The 16,676-nt window shown below is 39.2% G+C and overlaps 1 protein-coding gene across 1 annotated transcript in view; it reads right to left on the bottom strand.

The window, feature by feature from the left end:
- Positions 1-3,703: 3,703 nt before the first annotated feature.
- LOC124795654 (odorant receptor 2a-like) overlaps positions 3,704-16,676 on the bottom strand; it is a 61,019-nt gene continuing 48,046 nt past the window's right edge. Inside the window, exons 5-6 of the mRNA XM_047259728.1 lie at positions 4,311-4,466; positions 3,704-3,760 (exon numbers count right to left, since the gene is read on the bottom strand). Coding sequence (XP_047115684.1) covers positions 3,704-3,760; positions 4,311-4,466 — 213 coding nt within the window. The remainder of the gene's footprint in view (positions 3,761-4,310; positions 4,467-16,676) is intronic.

The raw sequence follows: 16,676 nt of genomic DNA, 5'->3' as shown, positions 1-16,676 counted from the left end.
AGCTGTATGGGCAGCTGTACCTGTACACGCCATCCAAACTACATCTACATCTGCATCTACATTTATACTCCGCAAGCCACCCAACGGTGTGTGGCGGAGGGCACTTTACGTGCCACTGTCATTACCTCCCTTGACTGTTTCATTCGCGTATGGTTCGCGGGAAGTACGAATGTCGGAAAGCCTCCTTGCGCGCTCGAATCTCTCTAATTTTACATTCGTGATCTCTTCGGGAGGTATAAGTGGGGGGAAGCAATATATTCGATACCTCATCGAGAAACGCACCCTCTCGAAACCTGGCCAGCAAGCTACACCGCGATGCAGAGCGCCTCTCCTGCAGAGTCTGTCACTTGAGTTTGCTAAACATCTCTGTAACGCTATCACGCTTACCAAATAACCCTGAGACGAAACGCGCCGCTCTTCTTTGGATCTCCTCTATCTCCTCCGTCAACCCGACCCGGTACGGATCCCACACTGATGAGCAATACTCAAGTATAGGTCGAACGAGTGTTTTGGAAGCCACCTCCTTTGTTGATGGACTATATTCTCTAAGGACTCTCCCAATGAATCTCAACCTGGCACCCGCCTTACCAACAATTAATTTTCTATTTGACTCAATGCCCAGGCGTATCAAGCCGTTATTACGGCCAGAGGTGATTTCTCTGGGTACTGATTTCTCAGCATCTGTGCACTCAAATTGCGTGAAAATATAATCTCATGTCAGTTCTAGTATAATATATTTGTCCAATGAATACCCGTTTATCATCTGCATTTCTTCTTGGTGTAGCAATTTTAATTGGCAGTAGTGTAACTTATCGATACGTCGGCAACGTAATGCACAAATCTTCCGTGTTAAAGAAATGCAGAAAAACAGCCCATGCCTCCCATAACACACGTAGCATCATCTATTATTCCATTTTTTTCAAACTGCTCGTTTTGGTAGTATTCAGTATACAGTAGTATATGCCTATGTACGGTATGAATAAGGAATATGTTGTCCACATCTTCCGTCTGAGCAGACTGATTAACTATGTGTTATATTTCTCATGTAATGATGCAACCTACTCCTACTCTCCTACTTTGCTCTGATGAATCATCTAAACTCCGGGAGACTGAAGTCTCCTACCATCCGAGATCATACTTTTTTAGAGAGCATGATGTAACAGATTACCCTACAATTACAGCTTCTTATATAGCATTATTTTGGCAACAAATTAAGTTTCAAAAGAGTTTTTCCTACAAATACATGACAACAAAGTTTATTTTAAAATTTGAAGGATTTGTCCTCATTTGGTTTTAATGTTATGCTATACCAACAATATCAACAACATGTATAATATCGTACGAAATCCTGAATAGAACAAAATCACTTAATCATTACAACTAGAAGTATGTACAATGCTTACTGGGATTCGTCTTGTCATTTATTTCAGACATGAAGTTTTTGAATTTTAATTGTGCCTGTTGCGTTTAACACGTTGGTCTATAAATAAAAGATAAGGAGAGCTGAGAATTCCACGGTTACCTCTGGGTGTAATTAAGGTAAAAGGATTTGTATTTACTGTGCAACACATTTGCATGTAAAGGGAGCACTTGACCATACCATTGCTATCGTTACTCACATGACACTAGAAAAATGTAACACTACTGCATTAAGATTGAGAACTTGAGAGCTACGCGATCATCCCTGTGCATATTACTGATAGCTACGTACCGACTTCTGGAACACCAAGTGAATGTATTAAAACAATAGCTTGTCGGTTGAGATCAAATACCGACTACGTCGTCCCTAGGACTTTCCGTCAATGCCGAGGTAGAATATGACGAATTAACTGTGAAGGTAAATAAGTTACTTTCATTATACAATAATGAGAACCACAAATGTTGTGGCAACTGTGTTAATCTAATGGCTCGATTAACTGTGAATCAAGTTATTCCAGCACTTATTCCAGCGTCGAGAGCCGGTGTAGCTTGCTCTACAGAGTCCACACACCGTTTTGGAGTCTAAAGATGGTTCTTAAATAGAACTAAACCGGTCGCTGTAATAAAAATAAAAAGTTGCGATCAAGACTGTTTTTATTCTTTTTCATTTGTAGCAATCGAAAACTGTTGGCAGACGGTTTATCTACAACGAATTTTTGCCTGACGCAGCCTACTATCCGAACACGTCTTACATATATCCGCAGTGATCGGATAAAATTTGTTGCACCCTGTTGGCAAAATGTCCGGATTCGAGTCTCGGTCCAGGCAACCGTTTCAATTATTTTAACAGCAGTTCGTAACAATAGCAGTTGCTTTCGTCATTTGTTGCACAGGCAGCATCATTCTACAAGAGGTACGCTATAGGATATCGCCTGAAAGACATTCTGAGCTCCTTGATAGATCGTAAACGAGTAATCTTTAACTATCAATTTAAATCACTTGAGACAAGGAAACACAGTTTTTGCATGTATTTCACAATTTATTATTTTACATGAGGATGGTTTCGGATTATAAGCTCATTTTCTAGTGTTACTATTTCAAAAATGTTGATCATGTTTCTGGTGTACTGTGTCCACAAAGCATCTACAGCGATCAAAGTAATTACGTTGTATTATATCGTGCTCCTACAATATACACCAGAAACATTGAGGGATAATATAAGACACTGATGATTTAATATATAATAGATCACTGGTTTAATATGTTATCACTAAACAATATTGACAACGGATGAATACATTACAGACTAAAATTTTTCCCTACACGGTATTGACAATAGGCCATTATTGACTTCATAAAAGATAGCCAGCATTGTTCCAATAATTTTCGCACTTTTTAAGCATGGAATTTTAGTCGCGCCAGATAGTTCCCCCTGATTGCTGCCGGCACGGTAGCTCAGCGTGTTCGGTCAGAGGGTTATCTGCCCTCTGTAAAAAAAAATCAGTGACGAAATTGAAAAAGCGTGATGGGACGTTCACCCTGAATAAATAGAACTAACAATACCGAACAAAATGAGATCAAAAACAAAAAGAAGTGGTCAGCGCGACAGACTGTCATATCAAGGGGCCCGGCTTCGATCGATTCCCGGCTGGGTCGGAGATTCGGAGATTTTCTCCGCTTAGGGACTGAGTGTTGTGTTGTCCTAATCATCATCATCTCATGCCCATCGACACGCAAGTCGCCGAAGTGGCGCCAACTCAAAAGACTTGCACCAGGCGACTGGCCTACCCGGCGGGACATTTCATTTCAGTACAAATTGTATATGAACAGTAGAGAATGGCTGACAAAAGGGAAAGGATTAATTTATTTTTCTTTAAATATTAATGCAGTGCCGGTATACAGAAGTGGTCGTACAGTAGTAGTTCTGGGTGGACGTTTGGCCTTTACGACTAATTTATAATATTCAAAGGTCTCAAAGTACATGTTGTCACTCTCTGTGGCCTCAGTGCAACATTTCAATAGTACAGATTATTTGTGATTCACTTCTAAACAATGCTGTGCGGATGTGAAATCTGTTTTCTTCTACCTGGTGCATACATTCCCTACACAATGCGAGTTACAGGTTTGCTACCAACCCATATATTCAAAGTCTCATTTCTGTCTTCTAGAGTATAATGTTCACAGAAAAACAAATAGTATGATTTCTTGGTCGTTGCCATTCATTGAAGTAGTAATGACTACTACTACCGCATAGTGCAGCCACACAGATGCTCACTGGTGTCAACTATTCCGAATTCAGCTGATTCAGCAGCGCGAAGTAGGAGTAGGAAGCGTTTATCAGCTGCAAAAGAAAGACAGGAATAATTAACTTTAGTACGGCGGAGATATCACTCATCATGACAAAACTTGACAGCAGGATTGTTTATCTATTGCCCACAAAAATTATCTTTCGTATATAACAATGAACCGTCAATAATTACTCCTGCAGAAATAAGGAGTGTCTCTACAGAATCTCCAGGAACAGGAGTCTGTGGGAAACACCTGTCAGAAGAAGGGACTGGATAATTCAACAGGTCTTACGAGATTACAGAGTGGTTTCAACGATACTAAACGGAGCCATAGAAATAACAACCGCAGGGGAAGGCAGATATAGAGGTAAGTCTAACAACTGAAGACATCGTGTTAAGTCTTCTTCTTAGGTGAAGGAGGGTAGAAATTTGACGCGAGTAGCACCAGGGCAGACAGAAGAGTCATGAGAATATAAAAAATTAATGTATTGAAACTGACAGAAATCGGGTTTCAAATAAGTCTCTATTTCACTTTAGTGTATTGCTATATACTTTTAAAGATATGAATTTTTCTACCATATGGTTATTCTCTAGAAGACTGACCAGTAGGAATGTCTCCCTGGTGATGGTGTAGAACTTGCTGGCGGTTAGCAGCAGGGGACGCCCCGTGCGGCACTGGAAGATCCGCAGCTCCCTGAGGAAACGTGGGGATCCCCCAGTCCAGTCGCAGCTGTACGCAGACACCTGCAGGCGCTCGCTCTGCAAACATAACGGAAAATTGAAATCACAAATGGCATCTTATGATTTTTTCTGCTGGTGTCAGTTTTCGTCATCAGTAGGCAGGATCGTTTTTCTCAGATATTTGAAAATACAGGTTGAGGCAGCCAAGACAGGCCTCCTGAAACATATCCAGAACGAGTAAATACATTAAGAGCGGTTTATAGTGGAGAACGTGGTGATATTTCCAAAGAGCGCATGTAATTTTTAATGTTTATAATCGTAGCTGCTGAATTGTGACACAGACTTTGTTGTTTATATATATGTAATACAAATACGTATTTCTTCTGAGGTGTTGGAAAGAAACTTCGAAGACTATTTTTCTGATGATACTGTACATGGCTGTACTTATCGCTGTACAGTCTACATGAACAACCAGAGCAGTGGGCTTTGGAATACTGAAAATTCTCATCAGTTAAATTGAGAGCCACAATGAAATTTTCTCTCTGCAGCGGAGTGTGCGCTAATATGAAACTTCCTGGCAGGTGAAAACTGTGTGGCAGACCGACCCTCGGCCTCGGGACCTTTGCCTTTCGCGGGCAAGTGCTCTTCCAACTGAGCTATCCAAGCACGACTCACGCCCCGTCCTCATAGCTTTAATTCCGGGAGTACCTCGTCTCCTACCTTCCAAACTTCCCAGAAGCTCTCCTGCATACCATGCAAAACTAGCGCTCTCGGAAGAAAGCTGTGAGGAGGAGGCTTGAGTCGTGCTTGGGTACCTCAGTTGGTAGAGCACCTGCCCGCGAAAGGCAAAGGTCCAGAGTTCGAGTCTCGGTCTGGCACACAGTTTTAATCTGCCAGGAAGGTTTTTAAATTGAGAGCCTCTGTATGATGCTGCAACACGGTTGACATCCTCTCGGTTATTTTAAGAATAGGTTTATCAATTTCAGGTTCAAGAAACAGTACACTAGTTTACACCAAGATGGAAGAAACGAGCTAACATTTCGTTCTGGGATGTAATATTATACAACTTGCATGTGACGATAAGTGGCAATCCAACTGGGATGTGAGACATAATTTCGACACACACCTACCTTCAGACACTTGAGGCTTTACCTGATCGAGACACATGTGGTTTGACTTCAGTGGGCGCCTCACTAAACACTGCGTGACTACACTAAGACTTGGAAAGGGGTCAGCTCCGGATCTACTATATTTCCGAACCGAGGTGAAAACTTGATAGTGCCCCCTTCCCCCCCCCCCCCCACCCTCTCCGGTTGAGCATTTGAGATAGGACGTCAAAAATTTAAAAAAAAAATCAAGTGTCCAAAATCTGTTCATTTTGTGAGGCACATCTTTCTGAAGAGTTTCATATATAAAACATGTATGTTCGAGGAAATGTAAGACACGTTATTTGGTCTTAAGTGTGCCAAAGTGCAGAGTCACTCCTCTCCAAACATGATTCTTCTGTCACACGTCACTGTATTTCGCTCGGTGGAATTCAAACGTGTCTACTTTGTAATAGATGCCATCAAAAGTCATCAAACCTATATTCAGGACAGTGGAAATTAATGTGTCCTGTGTTGCTTCTCTTGCTTCCAGTCGGCCGGTTTGACATCCTACACTCCTTAACAAAACTCACATTTAGTACTGGGTGAGATTACTTGTAACCAGGAGAATAAGAACCCTTCAGAAAAATTGCACTCTTTATTGCCTGTTAGCTAATAGCTTTCTCTTTTGAGTGACCAATTAAGACAAGAGACAGGGAAGACAGTATACATTTCTTCAATCCTTAGATCTCAGCATGTTTTTCTTTCTCATCTTGCTATAGATTTAGAAGGCGTACTTTCCTTTCTGCGAAAGAATCTATTACCTCATCAAAGTTCGTCAAACGTTTTGCTACATGAAAAATCAAGATGTTGCTATCTAATATTGAAAATGCCGTTAATACGAGTACTACCCAAGACTGATGCAGTTTCTCGATTTGATTACGTCTATTTTCTCACTGCCTGCAGGATAAAACAAAATATTGCAGCCAAATAAGAGAGACTGTTTTGACACAAGTGCTCATTTTTATCTACCTCATTTACATAAATAACACGACAGAAAATAATTCACGACATACCACTATTAAGTGGCAATTAGGCGTACTACAGCAAAAAGTTATATGTTAGGAAATAATTTCACATTTCATCCATATGCTCCAGTTCCTCAAGCAGGTGACCGAAAAGTAGTAATACGAGATATTTACATAAATTTGAGATCGCCATATTCTTCCATAATATTTGTGTGATGTCCCCGTTTTTTCTCTTTCCTCGTTCTAACAAACAATCTTGTCATCATTATTTCTGTAACTATACCTGCCATTGTGAGGACTTATTCTCCGGTTAACTTACTAACCCTGCCAGAATCACAGGTTCAGTTATCCCACATTTATTATCCAGTTAAGTGTTATTACGTGTTCGTGTGACGCGTTTTCCGCGCTCTTTCTAGAATAGAACATAAAGCGGCCGTTAACCAGGGACTGTACAACTGGCCCTTAGTAGTGCAGCGATCTGGCAAAACTTTTCTGTCAAAAGTTCATTTTCTTGAACCTTCCCTATTATTCCTTTTAGTCGTTTATTTCCACTGCGGTAGGCTGAATCTACGGATTTCGGTAGTAATTATAACAACGCTGATCAATCGCACACCCAATTGTCCACATAAAGGAACAGCGATTGGCCCGGCCGCTGAGGCCGAGCGGTTCTAGGCGCTTCAGTCTGGAACCGCGCGACCGCTACGGTCGCAGGTTCGAATCCTGCCTCGGGAATGGATGTGTGTGATGCCCATAGGTTAGTTCGGTTTAAGTAGTTCTAAGTTCTAGGGGACTGATGACCTCAGATGTTAAGTTCCATAGTGCTCAGAGCTAATTGAACTATTTTTCCATTTTTTTTAACAGCGATTAGCACTCAAATGTTTGGATTTATTCGGCTCAGCTAGTAAAGCCCCATCCCCTATTTTTTATTTCTATATGCAACGGGGATTCCCATGTCAGAGACATTCAAAAATCATCTTATGATTCGTTCAGAAATCAACTTAGAATGTGTTCAAAAACCAGCATAGATGCGTTTCAAAATAACATGAGTAATCGATAGACAATGTGCGCTGGATGCTAGGCGCTTTGTGAATCAAGGTTTATTTCTTCAAGAATATGAATGTGGTTCCTCCTGAAATTGCCGCCCCGTGCAGATATCCCGGTTTGAATCCCACCCCGCTCTCTAGATCCGGGCCTATAAGGCGTCCGTACACCATCAAAGGTAAACCAAACTGATATGGCAATATCAACTAAACTGTCGAGGTGCTTTAACTTGAGACTTAAGTTGATGTGCTAAAACTGACAACGGCACTCATTAGAATTCAGGGTTCTTGCGAACCTAAAACTAATTCAGATTGACAAAACATTTCCACTTATCGAATTTACCTGCTGTCACATAACATTGGTATCACTTTCCTGCTCTGCCACACTGGACTTACAGCCATCACAATTTTGGAATCTGTCGCAATAAGACACATTAAGGGTTATATATGTCTAGTTAATAGTTCTGGTCGCCTTCTGGAATTAATCTAGCAGTGTGCGTTCTGTGGATGTTAAGGGCTGTGTTACAAAGTTTACCATCATCTTATTTCACCCGTTTGGTGATGAGTTCCTTGTTTTTTAATTAATCTTTGTTATTGTATTTGCTGCTTTACAGCAGGTTTCTAAATTTTTTATATTATTGCCATTCCTGGCGTGTAAGGTCTTCAGGTGTGTTGTGGTCATTTGCCTCAAAATTCTAATTTGGTATTTGTATTTTAGCAGTTAGCCTTAAAACCTCATTTACTGCCATTCCTGGCGTCTCATGCCTTCTGCTGTGTTTGTGGTTACTTGTCTTTAATATTTCAATACCCGTAATTTGTAAGTTGCAGCGAGTTTACAAAAATTCTTAGTTCATTGCCATTCCTGGCGTGTAAGACCTTCTGCCCAGATCACAGTGGCTTGCTTTCAAAACATTATCTGTTGTATCAGTATTTACGGTGATTTGCTAAATTGTAACTCACTGGAAACACTATTATGTACACATTTGTTTATTCCTTCATTAATAACATGTGGTATTTCCAGAATGACATTTTCACTCTGCAGCGGAGTATGCGCTGGTATGAAACTTCCTGGCAGATTAAAACTGTGTGCCGGACTGAGACTCGAACTCGGGATCTTTGCCTTTTGCGGGCAAGTGCTCTACCAACTGAACTACCCAAGCATGGTTCACGTCCCGTCCTCACAACTTTACTTCTGCCAGTTTTAGTCTGCCAAGAAGTTTCATATCAGCGCACACTCCGCTGCAGAGTGAAAATGTCATTCTCGAAACATCCCCCAGGCTGTGGCTAAGCCAAGTCTCCGCAATATCCTTTCTTTCAGGAGTGCTAGTTCTGCAGGGTTCGCAGGACAGCTTCTGTAAAGTCTGGAAAGTAGGAGACGAGGTACTGGCAGAAGGAATGCTGTGAGGACGGGGCGTGAGTCGTGCTTGGGTAGCTCAGTTGGTAGAGCAAAGGTCCCGAGTTCGAGTCTCGGTCCGGCACACAATTTTAATATGCCAGGAAGTTTCAACATGTGGTATTTTTATTTATTGTTGAGTCTGGAATTACTGGTTTAACACACACACACACACACACACACACACACACACACACACACATATATATATATATATATATATATATATATATGTATAACCATAGTGACTATATCATACTACTTAAGTGTAACAAGAGTTCCCATTAAAATGTGGTTGAAAAAAGAACACTCTTTCGTTTTCCTCCTATTATTATCGTTGCCTGAGGTTCACAGTTGCATAATGGATAATATTTAAGAGGGTTGAAAGTGAAAATACGTTAACTGTGGTAGAATTACTGTCAGTAGTCTCGTAAAGTCTATGCATCTCCTCAGCATGTTATGAAATAGAAGGGCACAAGGAATAACAGATCATAAAAACCAGTTAAGTATGACGGTGACAAAAAGTAATTCGTTCCTTTCATAATGTAATTACTGTATGCTTGTAATTGTATACTTAAAGCATGTAAACTGGTAATTCTTACCATTGTTCTTTTCTTTTCAGCTCTTGTGTATTAAAAGGAGGAGGCATGAAAGGATACTTGCTGTTATGAAACATAGTCTCCTCAATTCTGATACATATACAGGATAGGCAAAAGTTAAATTACTTCAGTAATTCTCCAGAATATTCGAATCAAGGGAGACAGCAGCTGAGCAAAGTTCTCTGATCTGGAAATTTCAGAACAACTAGATCGATAATTTTCTGCCGATGATGCAACAGTACCGCAATTTCAGTGGGGATGTTGGAAGCAGCTGCGCTAGGATACACAGCGTCTGTCATGGAAGAGCAAATGGTGAACTTCTTAAACGAAAAGAAAAAATGCGGGAATTAGAATTTCGATTTTAAAAAGAGGAAAGATAAAAAGAAAAATAAAGAACGAAGGTTTATACTGTCATCACTTAGCCATTTATCATTCACTTTGTGACATCTAACTAGACAGCTTATGACAGATGTATCATCTAATTAATATGTACCCAATTTTTACTGGACTATCTTATCATAACGCACAGTTAATGAAAATAAACGGTTTTACAGCTCTGAGGCATGTTCATAAAAAGCAAGGAGGATCATTAATGGCAACAAAGTACAATTTTTTAAGAACAAGATAATAGGGTTGGTAAAGAATGAGGTGTATGTAGAAGGAGATGCTACTGAGAAAGTCAGTATACTTCATAGGAAATTTGTGTCAGTATTTGTAGGGAGCTTGTCTAAAAAGTCATCCAGAAAGTTCATTGAAAAACAAGGAAAACGTGGATACCTAAACTGATTAAAATTTCATACAAGAGGGATAGGGGAATTTATTATAGAGGCCACAATAAGTGGACATCCCAATACTTGCATTCTACAAAATATACTGTACAGTTTTAAGGAAAGTCGTTTAAATGTCCTGAAATATGCATGCAATGACATAAATTAATAATGCAGATAGTAAAATTAAAACTATGTGAGATATCGTTAAAAGGAACACATGGCAACAAATGAGTCTACAAGTTATTCTGACGAATAAATCATATGAAAATATTGTGCCTGTGGCACTTTGAAATTCTATAGCAAGCGACTTCTAAATATAGTAGCAAAAAATGAATTAACAGCTTTCATCAAAAAAACTTCAAGCAGATAGATATAGCACCAACTTTCTTAGCAGAAATTAACAGAATAATAAAAATTACAAAAAATTTCATATTTTATTATTGGAATTTTAAAAAAATTCTGAAATGTTGTTCTAACTTAATAGGTAATATTCTCAGTTGTATTTGGTATACATCACTGTCACAGAGAATTTTTCCATACAGGATAAAATATGCTGTTGTTAATCCTCTTAATAGGAATGGTGACAAGAAAGGCTAAAATAATTATCATCCAGGTTTCTTACAGATGTCTTTTTCCAAAATATTCGAATGTGTAAGGTACTCAATTGTACTCCCACATATAAACAGAAAACATTTACTTAGCACATCAGAGTTTGGATTGCTCGATAAAGAACGTTATTTATGCATTTAATCACAAAATATTACAAGCCTTAAATAATAAAATTTCAGCAGCTGTTATTTTTTGTGATCTTCTCAAGGAGTTTGATTGTGTCAGTCATGTTACTCTGTTTGACGAACTTATGATTTATGGAATTCATGACTTTACGTACAACTGAATCACACTTAACCAGGTGAAAGTAAATGGTATTGCTGAATAATTCAAGCAATGCTGAAAGGAGATATAATTTTAATGATTAGGGAGAACTCTTTAAGAGAGTCCAGAATGTTCAATTTTGTGTCCACTCCTATTTCTTAAATGTTATATATAACTGCTCTTCGACTTGACATTCATCAAGCAAAATTGATAATTTTTCCAGATGATACTAGTGTTGTAATGAATCCCATTAAAGAGAAAGCAATAGAAGTTGTTAATAATGTATTTCAAGGCATTATTAAGTAGTTGTCAGAAAATGGACACTCTCTTAATCTGGAGAAACCACAAAATGTTCAGTTCTGTACAACAAATACGGTCATACTAACAGTTGACCTAAAGTGTGAACAGGAGTCAGTAAACAAGTTAGAATTTCCCAAATATATTGTTACACGTACTGATGAAAACCTCAACTGGAATAAATTTATTATTGAGTTTTTCAAGCAATTAAGTTCAGCTACTTTTCCTATTCGTATAATTGTCGGTCATGAAACCAATCGAATGAAACTTGTGATACAGTTAGCACGTTTCAACGCAAAAATATCTTCTGGAATAATTTTCTGGGGTAACTTACTACTTATAAAGAAAGTATTGATCGCACAATAGCGAGCAATAGGAGTAAAATGTGGTGTTCACCCACATTAAACATGTAGGTAAGTCTTCCAGGAGTTAGGAATCTTAGCTGCAGCGTCAAAATACATATATTTGCTAATACAATTCATCTTTAATAATCCAGTGAGGACCAAACCACAGCACTAGAGGTAAAATGACATTTATTAGCTATTATGAAAGCTGTCAGTGTCTGAGAAAAGAGTTCAAGGGGCAGCATAAAATTTTTGATCATTTGCCCCGTAATACGAAATGTCTGACAGGTAGTAAAGCAAGTTTTACATCCAATATGAAATCATTTCTCCTGTACAAGTCCATCTATTTCATGGACGAATTTCTACTCATAAACTGGCAGCCTGGGGGGAAAAAACTTGTTTTAAAGTATGTTAATCATGTGTACATATCCTGTGAACTGTAGGTTCCGCATCTAACTAGCCAAATCGTGTGGGAAGACGTATGAGGCTTTTGCAGTAAAATAAATGCCTTACTGCAGCGTCTATTGAGCTCCCCTCTCATCTAATATCTATTTGCGTCACATGATGATACCCCTTCCAGGAAGTGAAAAGCAAATCAATCACAGTAGAACTCCACTAATCTGAACTCTAGCTCTCCGCCTCACCAGCTATCCGATTCACTTTGAGGAAAAAGAAATTTCTTCTGTATCGTTAAAATCGTCGCATTTGTTCAATGGCTTTTACAGTACACAGTCCATTCTACGCTTCTTTATCGCTCTAAAATCAGTCTGCAGCGAATGTTTTAAAAGATGTATTAAAGGATAAAAACTACCAGTGAACAACGAATACAGTAGGCGTTTTGTTGTACGCACAATATGCGCAGTACGCACGTTGTTCTATTTGTGGTGCCCCTCGTTCAGAGGGGCCTTCATCAGTCTGTTCTTGACCTTAACGCATACACTGATTTGTCACTATTCGTTCCGTCTTCCGTGTCGTTTCGTTTTCCGCCCGTGTTTTAATTTACTATGCGGCATATGTCTTTTAAAAGGAAACGCTTTGTCTTATCATTAGCAGACAATATAGAAGTCACTGAACGGTTAGACAAAGGGGTGAGTGCTAAGCAGTTAACTGAGGTATTCAGAGTGGGAGCGTCAACAATTTCAGACAAAAGAAAAAATTCCTTAATATTAAACTTTGTGTCTGTCCTTGAGACTGAAAATAGGAGCTCGTTGTGAAAAACGATGAAAACAGCAGAAAACAAGTGCTTGAAGAGTTTTTGGGATAACGAACATCGGGAAACCCTCTTCCAGGGCCAATTATTTGCGAAAAGCAAAATTTTTAGTTGAGAAAATCGACAGTTTGTCTTTAATTAAAATGAGCAGTGGCTGGCTACGAAATTTCAAGACAAGGCACAGCGTTCGCGAGTTGGATTTAAACTGATGCTTTTCATTTATTATTGGATTTAAGTGGTGAAAAACTATATCAGACCCAAAAGCATCAGAAAATTTTATTGGAAAAATTCAAAACACCGCAACTGAGAGAGGCCTTCCTTTGAAAGCTTTGCCTCAAACAAATTGAGCTGCTAAAAAAGAAACTAGTGCCCATGGCCATAAGGTCACTGAAGACTGTGTTACCGTGATGAACTCTGCTAACTCTAACAAAAACAACAAAATAGCCTCTCTATCGATAGGAAAATCGAAAAAAACCCGAGCTTTCAAAAATGTGAAAAACTCCCCAACTTTTACAACAATCAACCAAAGGTCTGGGTGACTGCTATTTCGTTTTGTGAATGGTACGACTCGCTCTTCACATCTGAAGTAAAAAATTCCAAGAGGACACAAGGGGAAGAAGGCACTAACCTGACATTATTTCTAGACAATGCACCTACCCACTCCAAAGAAAGATAGACAAGACGTTTCAACACACGCTTCCTAAAGGCAAATGTAACGAGTTTGCTGCAGACAATGGAGCAATCGATTAGCGAAGCTATAAAGAAACTTTACAGAGGACAATTGTTGAGGACTGAACACAAGATGAAACTGATGAAGGCATTGTGGCTCATCATCAAAAAACTGAATTTAAAGACTACTCTCATATGGTGCTGGAAGCATGAAATCTGATGAAGGCAACCACATTAAAGAGAAAGGCGAAGATGAAAAGAAGCAGCTTGAAATGAAGAGAAAGAAAAAGAAGAGGCAGAGGACTAAACTTCACTTGAGGACATAAGAAAGATCCTTTTCGGAATTCCATTGTTCCGACTGCACTGCAGATTATGTAGGCAAGTGACTTGCTTGTGCTTCGCTGAACCCTGGATTCGAATTATCTGTGATGGTGAAATCTCTCAGAGTGTGACAGAAGAAAATGATGGCCAGGAAGATTACATTGGCACTGAACCACTATCAATTGTGTGGCGTTTGCATGTCTTGACATTGCGCTAACATGGAGCGGCATCCTGAGTGTGTCAATAGGTTACGAGACTTGGCTTCACAAAAACGATTGAAGACGGCGAAACAATTGACTCTCACCGTATATTCAAAAAATGACATTGTACTGCACAAAATCGAAACAATATTGTTCTGTAGTCACTAAATCAATATTACAGTAGTATGTACACCAAAATTTTGGTTTCCTTTTTTAAAGAAATGACCTGTTTTCATAATCTGTATCCAGATGTTTCATTATCCGGACCAGGTCTGGTCCCAAGTCATTAAGTTAACTGAAGTTCTGATGCACTGAAAATACGTACAAAAAGCTGTTCTAGTTATATGGCTATGAGAGCAACCTTTCCTGTAGCAGCAGATGACAGCTATTATATATGGTAAACTGAGTAGTCATTGACAAGAACTGCCTCAGATAATTCTTTCAATGTAACATTACTAAATGCTATACCATCTGAAAATTAGCATACACTTGGCAATATATGAAATGATCTTACTTTGCAGACTTGAAGAATGAAGGGATAGAAATTTAGAGTTTAACTTCACAGAGGCAATAAGGTCGTCAGAGAGGGAGGGGTGGCGAATATCTTCTTACAAAGCAAGCCACACTTCCCAAATTTATGTAGAATAATGTATTTCACGAGGACCATCAGTGGTTAAACATGTTGAAATACGAGTTCTGTAATGGCAGATAAGATTGTGTTACCACGGTGATGGAACAGAATTTGTTAGAAAAATAAGTGGAACCAGAGATAAATTGTTTGAATACCTGCTCTTTAGCAGGTTAGTTGTATTTCATATAACACGTGATTTTAAGAGAGATTCGCTGACCCCCCCCCCTCCCTCTCCCCCCTCCCTCCCCCCCCCCCCCCCCCCCCCCCCGCAGGAGCCATGCACCCTGCCGTTGGTTGGGAGGCTTGCATGCCTCAACGATACAGATAGCTGCACCGTAGGTAGAATTCTGCACAGAGCATCTTTTAATCATCGCTAACCATTGGTTTACGATTCATGAAAGAAGGTTGTGTACGTGGAACAGATGTGGTGATAGTGGGAGGTTTCAGACGACTATATAATTGTAAGCCAGAGATTTTTGAACCACATTTTCAATTGTAAGACATTTACACGTGCAGATGTGGACTCTGGCCGCAATTTTTGGTTATGAACTGCAGATTAAAACTGAAGGAATTGCAAAAAGGTAGGAAATTAAGGAGATGTAACCTGTATAAATTGAAAGATCCGAAGGTTGTTGAGAGTTTCAGAGGGAGCATTAGGGAATAATTGACAAGAGTAGGGGAAAGAAATACAGTAGAACAAGATTGGGTCCATTTGAGGGAGGAAATACTGAAGGCAACACCGGATCAAGTAAGTGAAAATCGAGAGCTAGCAGAAATCTGTGGGTATTACAAGACATATCTAATTTAATTGATAAAAGGATAAAATATAAAAATAAAGTAAATGAAGCAAATGAAAGGGAATACAAAGTCTAAAAAATGAAATCCACAGGAAGTTCAAAATGGGTAAGCAGGACTGGCTAGAGGACAAATGGAAGGATTAAGAGCATATATCACTAAGGGGAAGTTAGATACCGTCTACAGCAAAATCAAAGAGACTTTTAGAGAAAAGAGAACCAGCTGTATGAATATCAAGAGCTCAGGTGTAAAACCAGTCATAAAGAAAGAAGGGGAAGCTTAAAGGCGGAAGGAGAATATATTTATTATCTGTACTAGGGTGATGTACCTGAGGGCATTATTATAGAAAAGTAAGAGAACGTAGTTGAAGATGAGATTGGAGATAACATACTGCGTGAAGAATCTGACAGAGCACTGAAAGATCTGAGTCGAACCAAGGCCCCAAGAGAAGACAAATTTCAGTTAGAACTGCTGAGAGCCTCGGGAGAGCAAATCGTCACAAAACCCTTCCCCCTGGTGAGAAAGATGTATGAGACAGGTGGGATAACCACAGACTTCAATAAGAATATAATAATTCCAATTCCATAGAAAGCAGGTGCTGACAGATGTGAAAATTACTGAACTATCTGTTTAATAAGTCATGATTGTAAAATACTAACACGAATTCCTTACAGATGAGTGGAAAAACTGTCAGAAGCAGACCTCAGGGAAGATCAGTTTGGACTCCGGAGAAATGTAGGAACACGCGAGGCAATAATGATTCCACGACTTCTCAAAGGAGATATGTTAAGCAAAGGCAATCCTACGTTTAGAATGTTTGTAGACTTACAGAAAGATTTTGACATTGTTGATGGCAGTTATAAAAGTCAAGAAGCATGAGAGGGAAGAAGTGTTTGAGAAGTGAAAGAGACAGGGTTGTGTCCTATCGTCGATGTAATTGAATCTGTACACTGAGCAAGCAATAAAGGAAACAAAAGAAAAATTTAAAATAGGAATGAAAGACGAAGGAGATTAAATAAAAACTGAGGTTTGC

Source organism: Schistocerca piceifrons, chromosome 4, assembly GCF_021461385.2.
Source record: "Schistocerca piceifrons isolate TAMUIC-IGC-003096 chromosome 4, iqSchPice1.1, whole genome shotgun sequence".
Classification (NCBI taxonomy): Eukaryota; Metazoa; Arthropoda; class Insecta; order Orthoptera; family Acrididae; genus Schistocerca; species Schistocerca piceifrons.
The sequence above is the reverse complement of the archived record's forward strand: the minus strand, read 5'-3'. Positions and strand labels throughout refer to the sequence as shown.